The sequence below is a fragment of the Dermacentor variabilis genome, chromosome 11, assembly GCF_050947875.1.
Source record: "Dermacentor variabilis isolate Ectoservices chromosome 11, ASM5094787v1, whole genome shotgun sequence".
Taxonomy (NCBI): domain Eukaryota; kingdom Metazoa; phylum Arthropoda; class Arachnida; order Ixodida; family Ixodidae; genus Dermacentor; species Dermacentor variabilis.
In genome coordinates, this window is record NC_134578.1 from 20,394,266 (window position 1) to 20,421,364 (window position 27,099).

At 50.2% G+C, this 27,099-nt stretch overlaps 1 protein-coding gene across 2 annotated transcripts in view; it reads left to right on the plus strand.

Moving 5' to 3' along the window:
• LOC142564074 (G1/S-specific cyclin-D2-like) overlaps window positions 1-27,099 on the plus strand; it is a 383,466-nt gene that overhangs the window by 342,464 nt on the left and 13,903 nt on the right. For both annotated transcript variants that reach the window (XM_075674904.1, XM_075674905.1), the window contains 2 exons: window positions 3,549-3,717; window positions 23,533-23,672. In XM_075674904.1, the coding sequence (XP_075531019.1) occupies window positions 3,549-3,717; window positions 23,533-23,672 (309 nt within the window). The remainder of the gene's footprint in view (window positions 1-3,548; window positions 3,718-23,532; window positions 23,673-27,099) is intronic.

Below are 27,099 nucleotides of genomic sequence, written 5' to 3' on the forward strand. Positions count from 1 at the left end.
AATCCATTTTGTTAGCGTGGACGTGTTAGTGTTGACTGTAGTAAGAATGCATTTATGGGTTCTTGCTGGTAGGCATCAACGTGGACTGGTTGTACGTGTGTGTTTGTGTGCGCATGAGTGTGTGTTGACAAAAATTACAGACCCGGCTGGCACACTTTCAACAACATCGATGCGAGACCTGTGCAAGAAAAGACATACTGAGAAGTTTCATCTACAGTCCTTAGACGACGGGATAGGCTAGCACAAACAGATCTCCCAGCTTTTGTCCGAAGACCTCCGCCCCCCCCCCCCCCCCAATGCGATATAACGATTCTACAAAAGGTAAATGAGAAGAGATGAAGTGCCGTGTAAAACCTAAATACAACTTCGTAAGACATCTCAGCGCGCTCAAAATTTCTGAAACGAAGTCGTCGTTATAACGGTGCTCAGGCTCATTTCAACGTAGCTCTGTTGCCGCCGTATAAAAAACAGCGAACGGATGCAGGGAAAGGGTTAGAAAGTACGTTCCTCGCCAATGGCATGGCAAGACCGCGTGTACGAGGCGGCCGGTAATGTACCGCGCGCGACGCGTTCCCCTCGAAAGCCAGCGCCAGCCAGCGCGGGCAGGAAGCACGGGCCCCGCAGACAGGCATCGCGACACACAAATGGCGACTCCACCCAATTTGACCTTGTCCACAACATCGTTCCTCTCCCTCGTGGTGGTGGTACGTCGATGATACCGCCGCAAAGGAACGGCAGGACATTATACGGGCCCCCACGGTTTCCAGTCTCGAGGCAAAAAATAAGTATACACGGCCGGATAGTAATACTAATCCAATCGCAAACACTCGCAAACGGGAATGGGAGTCGCGATGGACTGCCGTTGGGTCACTGACCCTGAATGGATTATGGCTCGGTTTAGTCGGCTACAAACGCGTCACGTGGTTGTTCTTTTTCAGTTTTAGAATGGTGGGTTCTATTATATATAATACTAATGCTCCTCACAACCACCTACTGCAAGCGACTATACATTCTTAAGCAAAATTTCACCCTTCTGCCACACAACAACGATTGTTATCTGTCTTGTCCGCATTTCCTTTCTTTAACGCGGCGAGCCCGGTACTTTCCAGTAACGAATGGCATGCGTGTTATCAGCATGACATAGCATTCCCGACAGGAAAGCAGCGAGCGCGGTGTTTTCAAGAAAGGAAACGCAAGCAAGGCAGATGACGATTATCGTTGTGTGGCAGAGATACACCCCAAAGGGTGTAACTTTGCCTAAGAGTGTATTTGTTCATTATGCGAAGTCTCGTCGTATACCCTTTGAAAGCAAGGGCGCTTGGTAACCCCTTTATACGGGTGTAACTACTGGCTACATGCAAGTTTAACACCATTTTAACTCCCTGGTGGAGAAAGTCCATATTCTGCTCCTCTCCCATCCAGTGAACGTATGCTCCTTTTGGGGGATCACAAGAACTCCGGAAAATAGAGAGTTAAATGGGGGAGAAGCAATGCGTGGAACCAGTTGGTCCCACAACAGGAATCGCAGGCACTGTCTATATGTTTGGTATTATATTGCGTAGTCACTTTGGGGAGCACAGGGTTACTGGTTCCTGCCGCGACTTAAACCGTCTTATATATATTTGTCTTCGATAATAGGGGATCTAAAGGCACTGAACAAAGCGCCTCACGGGAATGAAGCTTTTTTTTATTTGGCGTTAGAGGTGCGAGCTTAAATGAAATTCGAAGCAAAGACTTCCCTGAGTATCGTAAGTGGCCATTCAAACGAGCTCTAGTTGTCGCTCACGCTTTAACTCGCGTTGCAGTACCTCTTGAGGTACTTGATGGTTCCAATCACACAGATTGCTGGGCACACTATCACGGAACAAACAGGCGATTTTCCTGCGCGAATGTGGACGCCGCATTGTCCGCCTTTCGCCTCGGCCTCCCCTTACCGCGATTGCTGCAGGAACAGTCAAAGGGCTCTGCCCCGTCTCCATTTAAATTGCTTTTCGATCGATTCCTTTGAAGTAGCGACCGTCGGACTTCGTCTTGATGGACATCTGCACAAAAGGCGTGGAGCAAACGTCTCGAATTAGATCTCATCTTAGGCACGTTCGTGCTACAACTTAATGGAATCCGCCATCTGGTGGGTGGGTGCGTGTTTGTCGCCAACGCAGATACCGGACACAATGGCCCCTCATTACTATTTGTCGGCATATGAAGTAGACAGTAAAAGGCCAAGGTCATCGACTTTCTTTATTCTCTTTTGTTTATCTGCCTGCATGTTTTCTTTTCGCTTCTCAATGATGATTCTTTTCATAAGGCCTGCTTCTTCTTGGTGCTTCTTTGTTTCACTATTTTATTTTTCTTTCCTCTCAGCGTTTACATTTTGACGCAAACATTTTGGACAATTTTATCCTCTGCACACGTCAGATGAATGCAAGAATAACGGAAAAAGTAGTACTGGCAGAAGAGAAGAACGGTGGCTGTGAAATTTCTCGCCGGAACTTAAAGCTCCACTCTCGGGATATGTGCTGGGCCTTTCGCGTGCGTAACGACTATATATATATATATATATATATATATATATATACGTTCACACACCCTTTTGCCGCGCTTTGTTCCCCCCCTGACGTCTGTCTGGCCGTGCGTAACCCCGGCGCCTTTTAGGTTCGACGCGGCGGGCGCCTGAAGTCGACGATGAGCTTTCGACGAGATATTTCGAGCCACTGTCGGCGAGCTCGCACGTCGTCTCCTCACCGCGCGCCGTTCCCACGCTCCTAGCGGCGCGAGAACGCGTACACGTGTGTCGTCGGCACCGTCATGTGCATCCTCGTCGTTCTGTCATCGGGCGTTTTCTTTACGCGTAGTGCGGATTAGCGGCCCGCTTATAGACAGGCGCCTTCGCAGACCTTTGGCGGCGCCGATACGTCGAAGCGACTGGAATTTCTGACAGTGACGAAGACAAAAGCACAAAAACTAAACCTACGTTTCTACGAGGATGCAGCCACGTTTTGCGATCCCTCTGATGCAACTCGGTGGATCGCGGATGTCGCAATCACACACATATATATATATATATATATATATATATATATATATATATATATATATATATATATATATATATATATATATATATATGTATATATATATATATATACACCCACCCCGCCGTATCTGTACAGACGACTCTTCGCTATATAACGTCTAATGGCTACGGCGTTCTAATGCTATGCACGAGGTCGCTGCTTCGACTCCAACCACATTCCGGAGGACGCAGAATGCGAGAACGCTCGTGTACTTATACTTAGGTACATGTTAAGGAGATTTCTGGTACATATTCTCAACGACACGCAACAAATATTCAAGAAAATCTTGGAAGAGTTCTCAATGCAGCAGGGGGAACAAGAGAGGGGGAACGTGCATATGCATAAGCGCTCTCAGATTTAACGATCACGTTTCAAGTGCCGCGTTTCGCATGTGTGCATGTCGCTGTAGCTGTGCATTATCTGTGTCGGCTGTGTTGTGACGTCGTCTCTCTTCTCTTCCGTTCGTCTTTACAGGACTGGGAACTAGTGGTTGTCTCGACTCTCAAGTGGGACGTATGTGGTGTGATCGCGTGCGACTTCCTCGACCACCTGATCCACAGGTTGGAGTTGCCCAAAGAGGCACGGTGCAGCCCGGACCACATCCGCAGTCATGCGCAGACTTTCATCAGCCTCTGCTACACCGGTAAGTGTTCACCTGCTTTGCCCGCATGCATTTGCCGTCTTCATTAAGTGTTTAAGCAGTCTTCGCCAAAGCTTCGTGGGCCAACTAAGGTCTTGCTAGATAAGTCCCATATGAGTCCTGTATTTCTCCTTACTAGGGTCGTTTAAATTACAAAACTCTATGCTTTCTACCTTACGACAAAGAAAAGCCCATGACTTCTTTAAGTCATGCGCTTAGTGGGCTGTGGACTATTGACAAAATCTGTACATATGTTTTTTTGCACGTGAGCGGTCTACGGCGACTGGTGTCTATGCTACTCTGCCAGCAACAATTTAGTACTTACCGACATACAACCATGTCCAGACTGGACTACCAAACCGCAACACGTTTCGGAGAGGGTTCACATGCTCTAGGCTTGTGCGGCCGGAATAAAAGAAAAGTATTCCAAATAGCTGACAAGATAGTGCTTTCTACTCCTCAGCACGAACCCAGGCCTTATGTGGTCGCGCGGGACAATACATCAGCTACGCTTGGGACGCTTGCAAATTGCTTGCAATCTTTGATTTGGCTCATCTATACTCTCCTGTAGACACTAGTGCAGTCTCAGCGACCGAATGCATCACTTACAAAAACCACCGCCTATTTGTGACGTATCAAATCACCGTCGCTCCAGGAAAAAAAAAAGGAAAACGAGCAACTGACGCCGGACTAGAACGACAGACGCGATACCGTAGAGACAGAACGACATTCGCACCAGCCTCCAGGGGCGCTGCTGCTGCTTGGCGATACCGGCCGCCGAGTTCGGGGAGCGCATTCCGCGCCGATAAGCGGGGCATATATTACTCCACTTCTGTTGCTGCATTCACTACCACCACCGCTGTCCACGCACAGCCATCGTGTGCGAATGGTTGAGATGGAGGGGGAGGGGGGGGAAGGAGACTCCTTTCGCCGAACGAGGGCGTTGCTTACTGCACCGCTTCGGCGGGCGCGTGAGAGAGTCGTCGCCGCCAGCGAGAGACCCGCTTATCAATCCTGTCAGCTGGTGCGAACGGTGCATACATAAGGCGCTGGCGCTAAGCGACACCCGCTGTGTTGCAGACCCTCGAAAGCGAGTCGGGGATCGCCGTGAATCTACGAGCAAAAAAGAGGGGCCGCGGGAGCGAAAATGTGACCTCGTGACATTGAACTTGAACAGCATGGTTGGAATCCGTCTAGCGAGAGGGCGTGTGTGCGTGTCTCTGTGGAGGGGGTCGCTGGATTATGAGCGGAAACAAGTGCAAATACGCCCGTGCTCCTCATGGTTGCAAGGTCGCCGTTCAGGCCTTTCGCTCCTGTTTTCTATGCACTTTATGGTTTGTTTTCTTTGGCGTTTATAAGAGGTTCACCGATTGAATTAACGAGAGAGCGTGTTTCGCCCGTTTGCGGGTGCATCTGGGATGCATCGGGGCATTTCCCACGCTTTTCCTTCTTTTGGTATTCCTGATATTGCAGCAAGCCTTTCATTTGTCTACTTTCCTTATTTTTTGTTGCCTTTGACTTCCTCCGCGGATGGGCTTAAGCTTCTTTATTTAACTTTCTATCATTTTTCACATGCATTCATAACCTTAGGCCTCCTTCAGAGCCCAGCGACAACATTTTGTGGTCATTGTCTCAAAAGTCTCAGAACACTGCAACTAAGTATGACAAATATTAGCAATCTGCTCAGTAGAAGAAAAAAAACGCTTGCTGAGTATCCCAAGTCAAATACAATCACCTAGTTCTGGTTAAACTAACGCCATGAGCGTGCGTCCCTCGCATTATTACGCTTCCGTATAGTTACTTTCCTTCCCAATCACACAGCCCTCACTTCATTTATTTTCATATTATAATAATTATTATGACATGCTAATTCATTTCCACTTTGTTGTTTTTGTAACCCTTATTTTTCTAACCTGTAGAGGAGGTTGCCCTGATTGAGGTTGCCCCACGGTGTTAGATTCACTCCTTTTCAAAGTAATCATCACAACCAGCTGCAGTAACAACCTGCATCCCCCACAAACACGTCATTAGAGGGGCTTTATCTCGCGCTCAGTCGGGATAAAAGTAGAGCAGTTTGTCCTCTTTCTTGCGGACATAAATGTAGAAAACTAATACAAAACAAACCACACTGAAGCGAACGCAATTCAATTTACATTCCTCACACCACCCCATTCCCGCCCGATCCCCCACAGTGGGTATGTGTGCTCCACATATCTGGATGTCATCCTCATCCCCACAATTCAAAGTGGCCTTCGATAGATTTGTCACAGGTGCAACGATATATAAATCAACCCAACAGTAACCAAATCCCCGTCCCACCACTTCCTCCATTGAAACCAACGAGGCGGAGATGGGCACGAGGAACGGCGAGACGGATAGGAAGGGCTCTCCCTCCTTATACACATTCAAGCCCAGCGACGACGACAGCGTCAATCACTGCTGGCTCGCTGCTCTGCGCGGACTCGCATAGGGGTCACTGTGCCGCAGTCCAAAGCCCGACGGCCACGGTGTCACAGACCGTCTCTGCCGTCTCCGGGGTGTCGGCCTTAGTGGGGGGAGGGCGGGAGAAGGGCAAGTAAGGGGGGGGGGGGTTGGCCTGAACGCTGCTCCATTGATTCATCCGCTGCCCAGCCACGCCATCCTTTCCCTCCAAACGAGGCGCAGCCTGCCAAGATGGCAGGATCATCGCGATGGCAGCTCGGCCGGCAGCGGCGCTCCTCGGGAGGTCGTCACTCCAAGGTCAGCGGCGCGGCAGAAGCACGAGGAGGGAACTCTGCTGGAGTCATTGCCGGGGTGGACAGATGCTGGCAGCATGTGCCGCCGCATGCCTGTGCGCGAGTCAGTGGCCATGAGTGCGCGCCGAGATTTGAGTCTGCTCTCCACCGCTAAATGCGCAGCCAACTCCCCGCCGCCCTTTTCACGCAGCAGGCTGATCTCAGTGCTTGCACGCCTACTCCTCGACGACAAAGATGATGACGTGAGGTGATAAAGCGCCATCCCCTTGCTTTTTTTGCTCTTTCGGCCTCCAAGAAGGAAGCACAGCGGAGTCATCAACCACCTACCGATTGTCAGTACTTAACGCGTGAACACATCGCCCTCGTTCCGGAGTGATGAGTGTTCACGTGGCAATTCATGTGAGGATTCTGGAGACTATAGGCGAGTAAAGTGTGACAGACATCCCAACATCCTCGATCGTTTTGAGATATACACAACAGAATCTCCCTGGTAAACAAACACATTACAGTGTACAGAGCTCAAAACATCTCGCATGCAAACGCAAGCCTAGCACACAAGCAAGAAGCTTGTTTTGCACTGAAGCGACGATTAGAGTGCAACAGCCTTGTGTCAGACATAAAAGCAAAGTCGTCGCCTGCTAACGATCATGTCGAGCTAGCAAAGGAGGTACTCCTTGAATAATATCGGAATTGACGTTCGTTAGCAAATGAAAGGTAATTAAACGAAGTTACATTGGAGGACTAATAAGGAGACTGTAATCTCAGTGCGCGGCGTCAGTCGCAGAAAACTCGGATGAGGCTCTGCCAACAACGTGTTGCTTTTGGAGAAGGTACTATAAAAACAGCCTTTGAACAGCGAACGCCATTGAGTCAAGTGTAACAATACCGTGCCGAAAAACCATTTGCACGATATTTACGTTGTAGTAACCCTTGTTGGCAACCGCGCCAGCTAACTAGGTAGTGGGGTCGTGTCCATCCGTCTTTTAAGGGTTGGCGGGGCGTTATTTATAGTTTTGAGATTTCACGCCAAGCTACCCCGCCCTGATGTCCAAACCGAAGCTGAGAATCCACCGTAGAGAGGTGCTGGGCGGGCGAAGGTGGGTTGCAGGGGGAGGGCCGTCCCACTGCCAATCTCCCTTTCTATATCGAATACATTAAAGAGGGCACCTGTAACTAATGGGGAGGCACGCAGCCAGGAGCTACGAAAGATAGGCAATCCTTCCTCCATAATCTTGAACACAAAGGGCCAAGGCACGGGAGGTCCGGACCATCCCTCATCATAGCAGGTCACGCGCTTCAAGGAGATGCCGTGACCATCGCTGAAAGCAATACGGGGGCGCCGCACACGTCAACAGCTCCTTCGACAATGAGAGGAAGCTGGCCGGACTCTCTCCCGGAGGACCCAACGCAGGGGTGGCGGTGTGGTAGTGGTGGCGACGGGATAAATGATGCGGAGATGAGCGTTCCCTTCACGTCCGCCCCCGCAAATGCCGAGGGTCGCCATCATCGGCGTCAAGCACGCGCCAGACAAGCGAAGCCCGCTGTCCTCCTTTTTTCTTGATGAGCCCGGATTCGCGAGAATCGGCTTCACCCAGCCCCCCAGCCGCCATAGACCCCCCTACCCCGACTGCTCCTCTTTAGCCAGCACCACCACCCGACGCCCTTCGCCGTCCCGGAGGGTTGCCGCAGACATGCACACGCCGTAGTATAAGTGTACTCGTCATCTTTCAAAACCTCTTGACAAGAGTTCCGTGCAACGCCGTGGAAACTATGCCCTCCTTTTTGTAAGCCCCCGCTACGAGGCAGAGAGGTCGCACCGACAAGACGTTACCGAACCCCCTCGAGATCAGGTCAGCGCAGCGCGTGCCCTCCCAGCACTCATTTTTCCATATCAACTACTCACTGGATGGAAAGGCCCAGCTTACGTGCTTACGTAACCCAGCATAGCCAAACTCACTTGAGAAAATCTATAGACTGTCTATATGTGGTTTTCCCAGACACTTTGTCTTCTCGTATACTTGCTCTTTGTCAACACGTTAGAACGTGATATATACAAATAAGGGTCGTCAGAAGACTATATCCACACAGGTCTGAACGATGTGTTAGTCTCCATAAGCACTATATGACCAAAAGCTTACTCGACGAACGCACAGGCGATCAACAGATAAATCTCTAGAGTTCGGGTAAGAAAGACAAAAGGTCTGTACACTTTACACAAAGATGTTTACGCTAATATCTGTGAGAAAGTGCGGGACCGTGCGTGCTGATTGCATAGGCATTGCTGTCGGCTTCTTTCCTTGCTCGACGGGTTCGTGAACGCCGACGGCGGTGAACGTAACTGCGAAGCGCGCCGACGGCTCAAGGATCGCGCACAGTCCGCAGCGCCGGCCCGACCGCCGTTCACTTCCTGTCTTCGAGGAAATTCTTGCCTCCGCCCCTTTTCGCGGCTGCAGCAGCAGCAGCAGCAGCAAGCAAGCAAGCTAGCCGGCTCTCTCGCTGTGGCTGGCGCGCTGACTCCTCTGCCCTCGCCTATAGCGAAGCCGCCAAGCAGCGGCGATTCGGGTGGCTCCAGAAGCGACGGAGACGACGTCGAAAGGCCCATAATGCGGCGGCGAACGCGGATGTGCTGGCGGTAATGCTCGCGCGGGCGCTTTCCGTCGAGACCTTCGTATACGTATGATGAGCCCAGCCCGCCGCCCCGACCGACGAACCATACGCCTCCTTCCATTCAGGAACCACGACCACCGCCACCATTCAGAAAAAAAGCTCCTCTGGCTTCTGATTGTGCTGCTGCGGAGCGACAACGTTAGATCCGCGGTGCGTTTTCTCTGTTTGTAAAATGTACACACGCACACGTATACGACGCATTCGAACCACACGTGTGCAGTGGTAGTAGTAGCCCTCAACGACCAGTCGGCAAGACCGTGCGTCATTCACAGGAGCCACGTCACTGCTGCCCTCTCTCTCGTGTTACACTTGGGCAGAGAACAGCTTCTTTTCTCTGTATCCTGTGGCACTTGAATGTTGGGCCACGACTGAAGGGGGTGTGACTGTGGGCAAACACGGCTACATCACCGTCGCCGCGTTGTCCGGCTTGTATACGGTGAAGTATAGGATAGTTAGTGTACTCGGATGGAGGCTCGTGGGAATGCTTGTGTGTTTCGTGCCGCCTTTTTTTTCTGTGGCTACGTGGTCTCATTGTTTCCCGGCGACGTCTCAAGAGAAGGCTCCTCGAACGGCAGAAGAGGGGATACCGTAGCCCACCTCGAGAGATGTGCATGCTCCTCTGTTTCATCGCTGCGGCTGTCTCAACTGTAGTGGCGCTATTAGCATTCTGGCGAGTCTGGCTAAATGATGATACAGCAAAGCTAAATTTTAACCGTAAGTAAGTTTGCAAAAAGTTAGTGAACAAACCGAGAAACTGTACATAGTGCAGCTCTCTACTCAGTTTTACGGTGTCGTTCTTCCATCTTTTGAGAAACGGGAATGAGATGACGCGTCGATCAAGAGGCTGCAAGTAGTACGGCGAACAACCGCTTCACCACTCATGGAAGTCGACGACCGTAAGGGCTTAACCGTTCCAGAAACGTGGCGAAGGACGACTTTCAAAGCAGTTTTCAAAGCGGACCAACAACGCTGCATCGTTCCAAACTTCCGCCAAAGGTACTCCGGCTACTCAACGCAGGCTATTGTTGCCAGAACAAGCGCTAAACACACACACGCACACACATGCACCACTGCGTTTATTAGAGCTCCGGAGTGAGAGACGCCGAGGCGCCACTTCTCGGTGAGCCATCGTTGTCTACAGGTGTTCACGCCCAAAACTTCCGCTGTTATGTCTTCTCCTAGCTCCGAATGGCCGTTGTCTTTGTCACTGAGTGCCGACGAGTGAGAAGAGCCCGGCCCGTCAAGATCCGGGTCGAGATCCGGCGGCCGGTCTATGGAGGAAGCGCACCGCTGGTGCCCTCCCCATTGTCCGGGGACCAGCCCAATTTCTTTGTCATTGTCCCGCAATGACACTGTTCTAATCTATTTCTTTCCTTTCCTCGAAAACGGCCGTTTGCTATGAAAACTTAAAGGTCAGCTTCTGTACGTACAGTCTATGTACGAAACCGTTAAAGGAAAGCGTCTCCGTTTGTGGCTACCGCCCTTGGTATCTTTTCCTAGCAGCAACATTTCGGCGGGACGCCGAGGAGAGAAAGTACAACGTTGACGACTACGCTTTCGCGGGCGCAATTTTCCATTGTTCGAAGCGATGTTGTTGCTTCTATAAAGGGTCCGGCCCCGAGCTTCTATCTCTGTACGGGGCGTGCTACGAGAAAGCCCCGTCATCAGACGCAGCCGACCCCACAGCCCTACGTCAAGCTTTGTCACATCGCGATGACGTCATACGTGTATTTCAGTGCACACAGTGAATCGGCAGGTGGACCTTCCATACTTTCTTCTGCTCCTCTTCACTACGATTTTAACAGAACGCGCAGCTTTTGCTGCGTCACGAGTCACTTGGCGACGTACACACCTTCACGATGCACTTAGTTTTCTTAACATCTGAGATTTTTCGTGAGAGTAGCCTTCTTTCTCGTTAACGGATGCACCCCGACTTTACTCAATTGCTGCGCTACTTTGGTGCATCAAGTGTTGCAGCTTGTAGCATTTGTTCTTGGTTATAGTGTCTTCTATGGTGTAAAAGAAAGGCAGGCAAGGTCTTGAAGTTACTTCATCTCTGTGGCTGCTAATGTGTGAACATGTAAGAATCATCTATATCCTTAGTGAAGCCCGGCTGCACATTGCTCATTCTCGACTTGTACTTTATTATCCCCCAGCTGATTAAGGCGAACGCAAATATGTGCTCAAATTTCAGTCGAGTGGGCAGACATTTGCACGTATTCATACTCAGCTCCGTTGCTTAAAAACTTCCAAGCTGGAATACTTCGAGCCTTTCGAAACGCCGAGTAGGAGAAAGAAGAACTGCTACTCGTAAGAACACCATGCGAGAAGTTGCCTGCGCTGTGCACGGTTCAGTTGAGGAGAAAAATAGAACTTAGAACTAAACTGCGATTGCGTGAAAGCAAAAACAAATAAGAAGAGAAAAAAATGAAGCTGGTACACACGCCTCAAAACTGCTTGGCAGCGGATCTGCCTCGCAATCACGTCCTTTCTTTCATCCTGTCCCAGTTTTTTTGTTTTTTTTTGTTTTGCCGCTGCCGCTTCTAGTGGCGCCCCATGTTTATATCTTTTCTAGCTGCATCCTGTGCAACCCGACTCCGTCAATGAAGGGCTCTGGAGCAAGGCACTTTTTACACAGTCAGCCTGTGTGCCGCAAGGAAGTCGTGTGTATAACACACCTACACTTCCGACACGCGATACGGCAAGCGGAGGGGAAAAAAGAGCAGTTATATAAGTCGATGGAGGGATGATTAACAAGGCATCTGTCTACCCTTTGAGGCAAGAGGTACGCCAGTGTTACATTGCTTAGGCCATAGTGCAAAAATAGGTAACTGAACCTGACGAAACGTCTTGTGAATTAAGCACTTTTCTAAGCCAAACTAAGGCACCCATGGATAAAATGTGCCCCGACGTCATTAGTGACGAAAGCTGCCGCGGGGCTGCACGTTCGGAAAAAAAGAGCGCTCCAGATTCTCATGACGTTTGTTCAGTGTTCGAACCACACGTTCGCGCCAACCAGATTTGTGCGAAATCATCTCAAGTGCTCACAATTTGCGGCTATCTTAACGCAGATCATTGTTTAAGTTTTTGAATTAGAACCCTGAAATGTGAGACCACAGTTGGGGTAGTACAGACGAGGTCTCCTGAATTTTTCCCGGCGTGTTCGCATGCGATCCTATCTCTTGAGAGACTCGTGAAAACTTACTTTTGTTATTATTCTAGTAAAAGCTTCGGCTTGTATTCTGGATTCTGCGGTATTCGTTCGCGACGCTATCTTTCCAACTCCAGCTGCGAGTTGTACGTGCGTTCTCCAGGCGGCTGCGGGAAGTGTGATGACGACAGGAACAAGCGAGCGAATCTCTTCCTCCACGCGCGCGCGCGACATACACTCTCTTACGTAATCTGCATCCTTCTCTCCTTCCTTTGCGCTCATTTGATTTGTCTCGCGAACGGGAGACTAAAAGGTTGGGGGGGGGGGTAAAAGGTGAGGAAAGCGCAGTCATCTCGACCCTGGGTTCTAAGGTTTGCATACACAAAAATGCTCTTAGGCTAAAATTGTTCGTAGGAGCAAATTCCAGCCAATCGCGATGCGGCACACACATGGTTAGCGAAGACCCTGTGGAGGCGGCCAGCCAAAGGCATAGAGCACCTTACGAGTTCTCCCTGAATGCGGTGCGAGGACTTTCGCTGCTACTCGCTGATGCAGTGCGTCGAGGTGGCTGTGAAACCCAATTTAAACGTTCCTTTCAGTTGAGATTTTTTTATTCCTGAAGGCGCAGCTAGCCGTGAGAGAATAGCTTTAGACAGATGGATTTAGTTCGGTCACTTCGCGGTGCAGACAGTGGCCCGCATATAATGTCCACACATACGGCCGTACGCTATGCCGGCGGCTTCCCCTTTGAGTCTGTGCTCGGAACCTGCGCAGAGACGGCATCGCAGAACGGCGCCACAGCTCTGGCCTAAGCCTAAATGACCGTTATTAACGACGTTCCCACGCCGCCGCCCGGGCCGAACACATATACATAAGAGATGACGGCGCACGCAACCAGCGTCGAAGATAAGAGATCACCTCTCCTATTTTTCACCCAATCACTCGGCAGCTCTAAATACAGGGCAGCGCGGTGTCGCGAAGAAAGTGTGACAGCGAGGAAGACGAGAAAAAAAAACGCGGGAAAGCTAAAGGAAGCCGCAGTACAACAGCACGGTAAACGCAGCTCTTGCGGGCGCGTTGCACAAGTGCCAAATGCATGCCTACGGGTACGCCATACCCTTTCCGATAGAGAGGAGGAGGAGGTGTAGAGAGTCAAAAGCCTTCAACGACGGCCATCGAAGTACCGGAATTGCCTGACAAACAAGGCGCCATATCAGCCAAAGAAGAAGAAGACGATAGATAGCCACGGGAGAGTGTATAATAACAAGCGCGTAATGGCTCTTCGCTAGCAGTAAGCTCGACAGGGGAGAGCGCCCGGCTTCAAGGTCGTTTTTTTCTGTCGGGGACACCCTGCAGCAAACCCCCCCGCGAACACCCCCCTGTAAGCGCGTTTACTCCCTTGTCGCCGCCGCCGCCGCCGCCAGCGCAACGCCCCTCCTGGGGGGCTCTCTCTCTCTCTCTCTGTCTCTCTTACGTAATTGCACGGGCGAGACCCGAGTTTGTGGGCCCTTTAAGACCGTTTTAATTAAAGGCATCTCCCGGTGTTTCTATTATCATTAAGCGCTCGGGAGAAAAGCGCCATCTTTTCTTTCGCTCATCGGTTGCCTACAGTTTGTAATATGCCGCTATCGATTTCTTTAGCGTTCTGTAGTCTTTTTTGTTGAGATGCAGTTGAATATCGTGCATGAGTTTGCAAAAGTACGGCGCTGCTATACAGCTTTCGGCTTGCTCTGTCACGCTATTTGGCGTGGACACGTTCCGGTCGTTCTGACTTGTGTTTTGCGTGTCGTACAGATATAATAACTGCGTCACGAAAATGCTCGATTAGCTTATGATGCGCGTTGCTTTAATGGGCCGATAAAAGAGGCACACGCGGAGGAGGTTGTACTTGCGCTCTTCTTGCGCTGGCGCAGAAAAATAAGTGAGTCGGTTGAAATTAAGTGCGTAATGATGTGTGCAGGATATCGCCTAGATGAAATGATACCTAAATGAAAAAAAGAATGTTTACGCATACACTTAGTACTAATAAAGTGCTCCATGCCCCGCAGTAAGAACCCTTCTTGGTAACTTCAAAACCTGGACATCATCAAACTTGAAAGGTAGACTGCATATTGGTGCCAGGAAGAAGAAGCTTTCCTTCTGCTTTATGTGACTCTTCGCTTTTCAGGGAAAACACGGCGAAGGCGGGAGATGGAAATTCAAGACGATGATCAGAACGAAAGCAAGGCAAAAGCGGGAGCCAACGTTTCGACAAGTGGACTTGTCTTGAAAATATGACACTTTGAAAAAGACAAGTCCACTTGTCGAAACGCTGGCTCCCGCTTTTACCTTGTTCTCGTTTTGCTCGTAGTCTTCGCCTTTCAGGACTTTATAAAGAGCTGAGCTGTTCGCTTCAGTCAGCCGAGCGTTTCCGTAGTACTGGTCTATCTTTCCGCCTGTCGAAGCGGCGATTCGAGATTACTCGAGCTGTGAATATTTTAGCCTTTGACCAAGAAGACCCGCCACGGCAGTTCAACTCCCCTCGATCCTGCCGCCCACGGGTGATTAAGTATCGGGAACTGCGCAAGAAAGTGAGGGGGTGTCCCACGATTGCTAGGGTCATCGAAGGTGTGTGCATACAGGGGGAAGCCGTGGGGTTCACTTGTCAGTTCTTAAAGGGGGGATCGAGCCGGCCACACGGACAACAGCGTGGGAAGGTTGAAATGACAGGGTGCGCGGACGACCTGGAGCGAGAACACGCCTTCGTTGGGCCACTGCGGCCTTGATCGCGTCCTCAACGCCAATTTTGTTAATCGGCGTTGATAAGTACGCGACGTAGGGACAGGTCTTGTTGTTATCTCTTTCTCTCTTTTTCTCTCTCAGTCTCATTCTCTGCCGCCTCACTATTCAAGCCTTCGAGAGCCGTGAATGGACGGACGATGGAATGACCGAACTGGTATTTCTTTCGACGAACGCTTTTTCCGCGATAATCAAATGCGAAAGAATGCAGGCGGGAGCGGCGACTCTGTTGTCATCGACACCGTCGGGTCAGTGACTACCTGCAGCTATTGATATGCCTTCATGTCCACGAAAAATAGGGTTTTTAGTTTGTTTTAGCGTGTTAAGAAGACGTACTCAGGCATAAGGGCGGGGAGGAGGTGGAGGTATTCACTACAATAATACTGCTAGACATGATACCAGAAGAATCAACGGTGTATGTCACCAAATACTGCAAGGTGCAAGACACTTGTAAAAATGATTACGTATCTTCATAGCAGCAAATGTTCTGCAGCTAGCTCTGCATGTATAACTTCACTATTCAGAACAGAGATTAATGTCCAAATGGAGAAAACAACGCGGTATCTCATGACGCTTGAATAGAAAATCCCGAGTTTCCAAGAACACGAACTAAGATGCGCAGAGCACTAGCGGCGACTGGAAAACGTGCAGGTTCGTGAGGTTCTCACAAATAGCCAAGACGATCCATATTTAATAACAACAGTTAATGTGATCCAGCAACGCGCAAGTTGAACGAACAACGCCTTCCACTAGAGACGCCCGACAACATCGATGCTTTCTCTGGACGGCGTCTTCATCGACCCGCCGGCGGGGACGGAAGAACGCCGGCTCGTGCGCTGGGAAGCCGTGAACGACGCGAATGGATTCATTGACGCTTTCGCAGACCTCTTAATTGGCCGCCGCCCGTGGCGTAGACAGTCCTCGCCCCGGGGGCGTCATCTGGTGGCGAGGACGGTTGATAGAAATGCGCGGCGGGAGCATCGGCGTGCCCTAGGACGAGAGGAGGAGGACAGCTGTCTCAGCTGACTGTCCTGCAGCGCCCACTATACGTTGCCTTCACGGTGGCACGACTCTTCGAACTATCGGCCAAAGACTTCCCGGCCTGACAGCGCCTGGTGGTGGTTGCGTGTCCAAACTTCTTTCTTTCTTTTTTTCTTTTGTCACCTTGTTTTTCTTGCGCCATCTTCATCCTGCTGGCTGATCGAAGCAGAAGGTCTGGCTCCTCAATTCGGTTCCCTCCCTCCAGCCTTCCTTTCCATGTTCTACGAGTTTGTTTGGTTTTTCTTCTTACTATTTTCTTAGCTTGCGCCGACGGGACGCATTCTTGACTTGGCTCCCGGCTTTTATTTTGTCCTTCGTTGTTCGCCGAACCGAAGGAGACGACGAAGGAAGGCGGAGAACTCTTTGCCAACAGCCGCGCCGCGCCGGCATTCCACGACGAGACCAACCTGTTTCACCCTACCGCACACTCCGAGCTTCGACGGTGGTACAACTGAGAATTTCGACCAGGCCATGCCCTCTCCTATGCCGCTTTTCGTTTTTTTAAATGGCTGTGACTAAGGTATTTCCTTTTTTCTTCTTTTGGTACTCGCCGCGTCAATGTACACAGCACAACGATGTTCGCAAATTGGTATTCACCTCTCCAGAAGTTTAGCATGCAGTAAGCTGGGAACATAGAAGTGCGAGAAATGGCATGTAAATTTCCAAAATTCGCAAAACTTGTAGAACTGAAAAAGAAAGAAAGAAAGAAAGAAAGAAAGAAAGAAAGAAAGAAAGAAAGAAAGAAAGAAAAAAAAAAAGCACAGTAACTATGTTTGCTGCATCCAGATATGCAGCAAAGACAGCTTGATATGAACAACTTCACGGTTCGGTGGTTCCGTTCAAAGAAACGGCGTCAGTCGCACACGGCTAAGGGCAGGGCACCGTGGGCAATGGGGGAAGGGGGAAAGTATACATCGGCGAACAAATCTTTACAGTGCGCGAACACGCACTGCACATCGTGCTTTACCGCATCATCTCGGTGCGCAGCGCGAAACGTTCGAATGCAAGGCACGTACTCTATGGGTGGAGCCCTTCTTGCTTTCGCGTGCGTACAGTTCGAGGATGAGACCGTCCCGACACCGTCTTTTTACCTGTGGGGAGCCAGCCATTCATGACAAGCTGTTTTTCGGTTGCGTGCCCCGAGAGTTGGCATGCCCCTGGTGTGGGGTCTTTGCCGCGTTGCTCGTGCGCAGCGCCCGAAAGCCTCCCCAGAGAAAGGTGGCTTCGCAAACGCACACGCCTGGCTTCGTGCGTGGTTGCTTTCCCACACTGCTAGTGTGCGCTGTTAGAAAACGTGTATTGCGATGACCATGCGAGCTGAAATTTAATGGAAGTTTATTTCAGGCGAGGGTGACCCGGCGTCGACGAGTTGATCTTATGCCGCGTGATTACCCTCGCTATTTGCCAGGCCAAAATGTGTTTCATTTGGCTATAGACTAACGCGGATAATAGGTATCACGCGCGTTCTATTGGTGATAACAACCAGATCATGTATGCAGTGCCCGAAATTGGAGGAGAAGGGTGGGGGGGTGACGCCAGCTGACATTAAGCGACGCCCATGCCTGAAAGACGCCCGTTATAGGCCCTGCATAGTTGCTCTCTTAGGCTACAGCTCGTAATGTTTCTTGCACTCGCTGACCGGAATTCTAGCCATTCTAACGCCGTCTGCTTGGTCGACGTGGCCCAACTGACTCGGAAACTTCTGCGCAGTCCAGGAAGTTTGGCCCTGCCCATCTTTTTTCGAAAACCCATCTTTAGAGGTTTTGGCTACGTGCTCGTCTAATCCCTTGTCCCTACGCCCTTTCTTACGGCCAGCCTTTTCCTTTGGCTATGCTTGTCTGTTGGATTTTTTCCCTTCTTCCGTCTGCTGCCAAACCATTCATGCTGCAGTGTCCGGGCTAGTGCTTGTAAGTACGTGCTTGGCTGGCCCTTTCTCTCTTCGCCTCGCGGTTAGCATGACCTCCCGCTGGCGAGTATTTGTTTAATCGCGGCTGCTCTTATGCCGGTGTTTCCTTGCACGTCTCACCTCTTCTTTGCACGCTGATCGGGATTTTTTTTTTATTCCTCACCACAGACGCAAGACGGCGCTGTTGTGCGTGCTCCGCGGGCCCTGCCGGTACTCTTCTTTTCCCGTCTGCAACTCTCTCCATCTTGCCTTTCCTTTCTATTTGTCTCATCTTGGCTTGTCTGCGTGTCTGGCTTCTGTGGTATGCAGGCTCCCCACGTGGTGCCTGCCGCCGCGAGCTTACGATGTGCCTGCGAGAGCTGCGCATATATGGCAAAAAATAATAATAAAGGCCGTGAGGAGATGCCCAGCCGACACCCTTCTTTCGCGTCTCCAGCCGCTGCAGCGCAGAATCCGGGACCATCCATTTCGGTCTTAAAAGAGCGCGCACGCATCGTGACGCTTTCCTAGCCCCTTTTTTCCCCTTTTGTTTCGGTTAGTGATTGCGCTAAGCCTTTTTCTTTGCTCTTGCCCTGCTCAGGTTGAATATGACGTATATACCAACGTGCATGTAATTCACCGCTCGATTTATTGGTTTAATTTTGTTCTCCGACCTCTACTACTCTTTACGCCCTTTAACAATCCTTTCCGGCCTTCGTGAAGTCGGCGCTTCGCGTGTGGGAGGCACACGATACTGGTTGGCAGTGACTGAGCGAAGAACACGTTGCCGGTTAGTTCAGAAGAAGAAGAAAGAAAAAAGATGTGTACGTCAACGACCGATCGAGCGTAATTGCTGTGTTTAGCAAGGCTTCGAGACCGGTCTGCGCGGACTTATGTGGTTACTCGCAGCCTACAAGCGCGGCGCCTGTTAAAGCGAAGCTTGTGGCGCCCTCTCAGGTGGCTTGTGGCGCCCTCAACCGGTCTACGCGTTTGAAGCGGAGGCCCACACCGCCTCCTTACGCCCGCAACGCCGAGCAATCGACGAACGCCGAGGAAATTAGGTAGTGAAATCGGTGTTCAGTTCACACAAATCGCAGATAATGTTTGAGTCTTCACTCGCTTTCATGGCGAGAAATTGAATTCTCGTTGTCACTGCGCATTTGCGCTTTTTTCGGTGGTCCAGAATCAACGCTTGCCAAATTTGTCGACGGGCACGATGACGCAGCGAATTCAAGAAATAAAAACAGGTATATGCAGGGCAGTCGTTAATACGGTGCGTCGAACGCGCGTCTCTCGATGCTACAGCTTACAAAAAAAAAATATTCTGCAGAGATTCGGAACAAAATTGTCAGAAAAGAAAGAGAAAGGGCATGGAATTACTCTACGGTGTTTTGTTTTCGTAAATCCATATCGCGCGCGTTACTCCCGACCGATCCCCGCTAAAGTTTGCGGCATTAAGACGTCAACTCCCATCGTTAACTAAGATGTTACTCGCACGTCAGGGCTTTGTTTGCGACGTGCGCGGCCATGCGAGAACTTGCGGTTACAATGCAGCAATAAAAGCAAGGGCCATAAAACAGTGTTCAAAGGCGAATGCGAAAGGCAGGGGGCGCGTGAATGGGGAGGCCCTTCTCAAACGCGCCGGCCCATCAACAACTGCTACCCCGCTACCTGCCCTCCTCCAACAACAATGCCACGGTACACATCCGCGGCACGGACGTTATACAACCCGTGGCCAGCAGTAAAACACATCCTCATCCTCTTCCTTCGCAGAGCTGCCATATATCGCACTTTGCCCTACGTAGTTCCAGCGATCGCTCCGTGACAGAGACCTGCCCACCATTTAGCTGTCCGTTTAGCGTACCCAGTATACGCTCCGCAAGTCGCAACCACCGGGAACTCAAACCCTATAGTACCGTGCATCTAAAGAGAAGCGAGTGACTCGCAGACAGTGACAATGTATATACAGTTCGCGTAATTCTAAAATAGAACGTGCCCGGCTTAACTAGACCGGTATAGAAGAAAAAAAAAAGGCTACCTCTTGCTATGAGATTAACAAGAAAAAAAAACAAAATGCCACGGTTCAGCTCATCCTCCGGTTTCTTTCTTTCGAGACCCAGCCGCTCTACTTTCAGTTTCTGTAGGCTGAGCCACCTCCGCACCTCGTGAACACGATGCAGGCCGAAGCACAGGTGCTGTGCGTACACGGCGGCGGTCACGGTCATATCGCCTCGGGGCAGTACTGCACGCAACTGTGCTCGCGGCCGATCGCGCACGTAATGGGCGTTGCAACAGTACGAAGAGCACGAGCGCCGCAATGCGCGCGAGACCGTGAAATTGTCGTAATGGAGTCGTGTGTGTGTGCGCGTGCGTTTCACTCCCTCTTACTTCCATTCGCCGCCCATACGGGCTTCGCGTCCTTCTTCTTCCTAACGGCGATATCGAGCACCGTGTTGGGCCACGCTGGTCACGGATCACTGTGCTTCCGTGTGTGTGTCTCTCTCCCTCTTAAAACGGGAACGAACGCTCGCTCACGTCTTTCCCATCAGTGAAGATCGCCCCGCCATTGTGCTGCGCTTGGTGCGTCGGATCCTTAACGCTCGTCTTACAAGCGGGGGCGGTGAGGTGCGTTTGTTTATGCGTTATCGTTTGGTTTTGCATTTCCCCGTCCTACTGCTATTTCTTTTTCTCTCTCGTTGAACATTCTTCCCCGTGTCAGTGCTCTTTACGTAGTTATAACGACACTCAACGCTAAGGCTGCCTACGAGCGTCGCTGTCAACGCCGTCGACTACGATCATTGACTCGCGGCTTTGTTGAGCAAGAAAAAACACAGAAGATTGCATTGTGAAAGAGCATCTGCTTTTGCGCAGCGGAGAAGGAAGGCAGGGCGCGGGTGTTGCGTTTGCGTTCGTTATAACCGACCCCTGGCTTCTGAATTGATTGAGGCCTCCGTGGTGCTGGGCCCGGTTTCTCTTGGTGTCGTTATTAGGTGTTCTGAACTGATGTTTGACGTAGTGTATAAAAGTGTCAACAATGACTGAAAGAAAGAAAGAAAGAAAGAAAGAAAGAAAGAAAGAAAGAAAGAAAGAAAGAAAGAAAGAAAGAAAGAAAAGCATCCGGTTTCTGCCCTAATGATTCCCCATCGATGTTATGCCGGCGTTCGCGCATCATACATGTGCCAGTGACTATACACGCCATGCTCTGTTGTTCGGGAAGCCGAATCAGGCAACTACTTTTACGTGAAAGCTCCAGGCGCGACACATTTTGCCACTAGAGGGGACCTCGGGATTACCTCGCAAGGCTCTTTCTCTACCCGTCAGTAGATTCGCCATGAACTGTCTAGCTTCATGCTAATGATTAAGCGCTTTCATGGCGTTTTTTTTAAATGATAATCAACCTACGCATTTTCTTCTGGCAGATGCATGAAAGCTCGTGCATTTGGTGCTCGGGCAATATCTTAATGTACTACACGCTCTCACTGAAGCGGCTGTCATGCTCGCTTGCTTGCTCGCTCGCTTTATTCCTTTCTTCAGACCGCTTCTTCGGGTGTGTTTTGGCTGTGTCATCATCATCACACGCGCGTCCGGTTGTTCCTTTCACTCGGCGTGGGGCATTCCAGATGAAGCGACACGAGATGTATTGAAACCACAAAACAAATAGAGAGCGAGAGAGAGTGACGCGACTCGAACACGAGTTCCCCGACGCTCTCGTGCGACCATTATTACTTCGAAATGTGGCTTCTTGAACTCTCGCCACACCTCTAGATAAACCGTGCAGCTCTGCTGTAGTGTGTACACTCGCAAACGCCAAGCGCGTCCTCATTCCCCTCCATCTCGCCTCCTTCTCCTCTCGCTCAAGCTCATGCATCGCACCTTCGTAACGAAACCACAAGAAGCAGAAACACCAGCCCCGCCGGCGTCTCTGGCGTATGCACGCTTATGCTGTCTTGAGTCGTCCGTCGCCTGGCGTTGGCTCGTCACTACGACCTCCTTGACAAACCGCTAATGTGCGCGCGTGTGGTCCGTGCCGAACGAGAAGCGAAAAAAAAAATGAAAGAGCAAAGAAAGAAAAAAAAAAGAGAGGCGTCATCCTCGTCGCGACATGCTGTAACCGCCGAGACGCAGACGCGATCAGGCGATTACTTTTTGACGACTATACACAGTGTGACAAAGCCGGGAAATGCAATGGAGCAAGTCGTCGGGAAGACTGGTAGAAATACCTCAGAAACATGCCTCTCTCTCTCTTTCTATTTGTGAAGCTAACGCAGTGGAACCAGTGCATCACTTTGAATGACGCGAGGCCGCAATGCTGCGGTGTTGCCGACGAACACAGCCGCTATTAGCATCACCACTGCGCTACGACCACCCGCCATCACTGGAAACGAAAGAAAAAGAAACCGCACCGCAAACCATCTTCGCGACCGCGTAACCTCTGAATCATCGGCGTCGCCGAGGCGACGCCGACGGCGTCTTGGGTTAACGACCACGAGGCGAAATGGGGGAGGCGGTGGCACGCTGGAGACGAATCCCTTCTCGGTGTCTCTCCGACGACGCGCTCCGTTGTCTCGGTTCTAACCGTCAAAATAGCGCGCTTTCTCTCCCGCCTCATCTTTCGTCAGCTGCAAAAAAGAGAGAGAAAGAGAGAGAGAGAGAGGGTGAGTGAGTGGGAGGGAGGGAGGAGTCGGTTAAGCTTTGCTGCCACGAAGAGAAGAATGACGAGTTTAGGTTCGCTGATCAGCCACGCAACGCTGTAATGACCGGGCTTTGAGACGGCTGTAATGACCGTGACGTGTACGTGAAGAACCATTCGGGCTTCCAAGCGAGGGCGCTGTATACCTGTCGTTTCTATGTGATCTCGTTTCATGACAGCGAGGCTTTGTGGTGCGAACAATGAAATAAAGTTTCGGTGGGCTGTTGCGATTGCGGCTTGCTGCGAGCGCGAGTATCGCTGGTTAATTCCTTTCTCCCTTGATGTCGCTGTGCACTTAAGATTTACATGTTGGTATTGTAGGTTTCCTCATTACATATACCAGTAGACGGGTGGCAGAAACTGCATTCGAAAGCTTGACAAGGTGCGTTCGGGCTAGCGCAACTCCAAGAGTTCTGTTTTTCAATATTAATTTAAGGAGCTCTTCCACCACTGTTGAGAGAATCGAAAATAAATTCTGGTTGGTTCTACTGTGATGACGTGATTCTAGTGAAGTCAACGAATCCAGAAGGGTCCAGGCAATCCAGTCACTACAGTGACTGGTGAACTATGCTGAAAATGTCTGATGCGAAATGCGTGTTAAAAAATATGTAGACGAGATTACACAAAAACGCTTCAAGCCTTATTGTTGCAATACCCAGCATACTATTTACGAATCCCAGTATTTCGTTTGGGTAAACTACGATTTCTAACCGTAATGACGCATTCCCAAAATGTGCGGGACACACAGCGCTGCATAGGTGTAGTTGCCTGAGCTGTATTCTGTATTTGAAGAATGCCCAACTGCTCATTATCGTTATTCTTGAGCAATGCGATGTGCTTCTAAAGCGCCCCCTTCCTTCGTTTTGTGCAGAATTCGAGTTCATCCTGTCGCCAGCGTCGATGATCGCCGCGGCGAGCATCAGTATGGCCATCTGCGGTCTAATCAAACTCAACTGGACCCAGAAGAAGGACGTGTTGCAGAGGCTCCACGATATCACCAGCATAGAAGTGGTACGTATTCTTACGATCCAAAGTTTCGTGTTTTTTTATCCCTTTCCACAACGTCTGCGGTGTTCAAAGGCCCGCAAGCTTACGGCTATACTTCCAGCGTATCAAACACACACACACACACACACACACACACACACACACACACACACACACACACACACACACACACACACACACACACACACACACACACACACACACAAACACACACACACACACACACACACACACAATAATAATAATAATAATAATAATATTGTAGCTAAAAGTTGTTTCAGATGGTTTTCGCTCAATCAAATGAAATCCGTATTGTGAATGCCACATCGCAAACGTAAATTTACGCCCCTGGCCTGGTAACAAGGTGTCCCGAATAGGCTTGAATAATCTGAACGAAGCGAAGCCAGGTGATGTCAACCAAGCAGGACCTTGTACTTGGTAGTCATCGCCAACCATACAGATATGAGACAGCACAAAGCGAAGGAAGTTCCCGAGATGTACGAAAAGTTAAAGAGAACGAAACTCATTGAATCTATGCTGATCTTCTACTGACCAGTGAGCTATAAAAGCTCTTATCAGAATTATCAGAAACTATTCATCAAAATAATGTTCCGACAGGAGCTTAACAAGCTACTGATTTCGGCGAGCTGGAATTGTTAGCCCCGGCCATGCTTTCGGCGCAGAATTACACATAACACACGCGAAGCGCTCTGCCCACGTTTTATTCATCAATTTTTTTTTTAGTTTCTCCTGTTTTCTGTTCAACTCTGCGCAGAAAGCATTTCACGATTCCAAGAGGAGGTACTGAATCAAACTAATCCAGCCTCGCTAATCGCAGCTGCACAGCACTTCCATTAAGTCTTCGTGTGGTTTTGCGGACGTGGTCAAATTCCGCCATATTGTCGTTTTGAACCAATCACAGAGGCTTTGACAGCCCTTTGAGCCAATCGGTGCACACAAGATGTCGAATTCCGCAATGTGGTAGGATTTAACGGTGTCTAGGATAGAACCTTTGGCAAACGTTTATTCCACTACATCTTGAATTCAGCATTCTGCACGAACTCGATATGCACGAGCAGGTTTTTACTTCCCTTGTTTTTAGTTTAGAAACACTTTATCGCGTAGCTCACAGGAAGTGCCTGATGAATTGCGCTGCGCACTGGGGTCATCCGGTGGCGGACGCTGAAGGCGAATTCTCGGCCCTGTTAGGAGTTTAGGTTTCGGATTACCCGGCGTAGTCAGCGTAACGCTGCTTGCATGCTACGTTGCAGTCTCACTGAAACGGAAAGACGATTACGAAAAACACGAGAAAGTATTTTTTGTTCGCGTTCTTCTTTTCTCCTTCTTGATATGATCCCGGGTTGCAGGAAAACATGCGCTATATAAGTAATGTAAAACAGCAGTATTTTACGACGGCGAATCAGAAAGACTTTGCCCTATGTTTTATTAGCCAAAATAAGGTACATACGCGTAATTATAAATATTCGTACTATTCTACGTACCTTGCACTATTTCCCCACATAGTCCTCACACCGGTTCAGGCATTTGTCCCATCGCAGCATTAAATTTGAGATGACCCTGTGGTAGGATCTGTGCGGCTGATTCTGGAACCACCGTCGGACTGCTGTTTTGGCTCCATCGTTGCGCGTGAATCGCTGTGCTGCCAGGAACTTCTTCAGCGTACTGAAAACGTGGAAGTGACTAGAGGCGAGGTCCGGAATGTATGGTGGGTGGTCCAGACTGTCCCTTGTGAAATGACCGGAGCTGTCGTCAGTCAACGACGCACGCGGCCTCCCCGAAGGCTCATTGTCATGCAAGCCTTCACGGTCCTTTTGCGAGCTCACAACACCGCCACCCCACACTTCTGAAAGCGGGACACCTCTCCCATGCATACGTGGGCTGCATTTCCCTGCGGATGTCCCCTCGCTCCGAGAAAACGAATCACACTTTCGTTGCTCGTACGCCGTGGACGTGTGAAGCGCAACCGCCATCTTAAACAGCTGACAGCAGCGCCATGGCGCGGAGCTGCCGGCATGTAAGGCCAGGCCGACTCAAGAAAGGTCCACCGCTGGGATTGAATATGTTGACTTCGCATTCACAGCCGTAGTTTGGCTAAAAAAGACATAGAGGCAAGGACTTTTTGATTCGCCCTCGTACTTTCCAACGCTGGCGAGACGAGGTCAATGGATTTCTTTGCGCGAAGAGTCCGCCTGCACATACAAAGAAGCAGCCACGCGCGTTTGTGAATGTGTATGTGTGTATGTAGTGTGTGTGTGGGTGTCCGTGCGCGCACGCGGGCCAAGAACCGGTTCCGCTGTTGCCCGCCGTCTTGCGGCAATGTTTCGTTTTTAGAAAGAAATAATTAATCTTGAATGAGTTGCGAAAATATGTCGCCCGGAAGGTAATGTTTAGTAGGACCTCTTCCCCCTTTCTCCGAGCTGCGATGTTGCGGTTCGTACGCGTAGTTCTGAACATCGGTTTACCGCAGCTAGAGAGCTTTAACCCGTCCGTGAAACTATCCCTGTTTAGAAAAAAAAAAAATGAGAACCGAAGACAAGGTGCGCCGGTGACGCACATATCCTTATCCTGTGACGCCGAGTTCAACTAAGAACAATGAGAACGAAAATTACAGCAATCCTGGCATGCTTCCACGCTTAACAAAAAATACACCTGTATCAGCCTCAACAATAATTTCTGCTTACTACATCACGGCACGCTAAGACAGGTCGGAAGCCGTTAAACAGTATCGGGGAGATGGCACACCCCACGAACACGACACACTGACATATAGAATCACCTCCTATGGCAGTGCAAAACTGGGTTTTTCTCTTCTTGCGACAGAAGGCGCTACTGCGGCTAATAATGGCGGTGCCATGTTCGCTCGCTGCATGCCCCCTTGGGTACTAACAAACATTCGCAAGAATCCGCATTGTTATCAAATTCTGCAGTGACGACGTTTCGAACCAACCAGAGACACCATAGCGGCCTTGAGGGCCAGTCAGAGATCACAATATGGCGACAATAGGGCGAAACGGCAATTCCTAGAATAACACCGCTGGTTTACGAGTACGATGTCAAAAAAAATGCAAATATTTGCTACAAAGAAACAAATCTTTTCTATTAGTATTATCATTATTCGAAAGCAACGCTTGCAATCACTCGAGATTTCAAGGCGTCCCGAAATGCCGCACGCAGCGTGAGGCCACGATCGAGCCAACGGAAACCAGTCGAATCCAGGGGAAAAAACTCTCACTGTGAACAGGCGCTGCGAAAGCGTTCTTAGAAAAGCAATAAATGGTGGTCAGGAAGAGCTACAAAACTGAAGGTGCCCCCCCCCCCTCCCTGTTGAAAGTTCTAAATGAGAGAGACAACTCAAAGCAAAGAAGTAAAAAAAAAGGGGGGGGGGGGGAGGGCGGCGGATGAGCTGGTA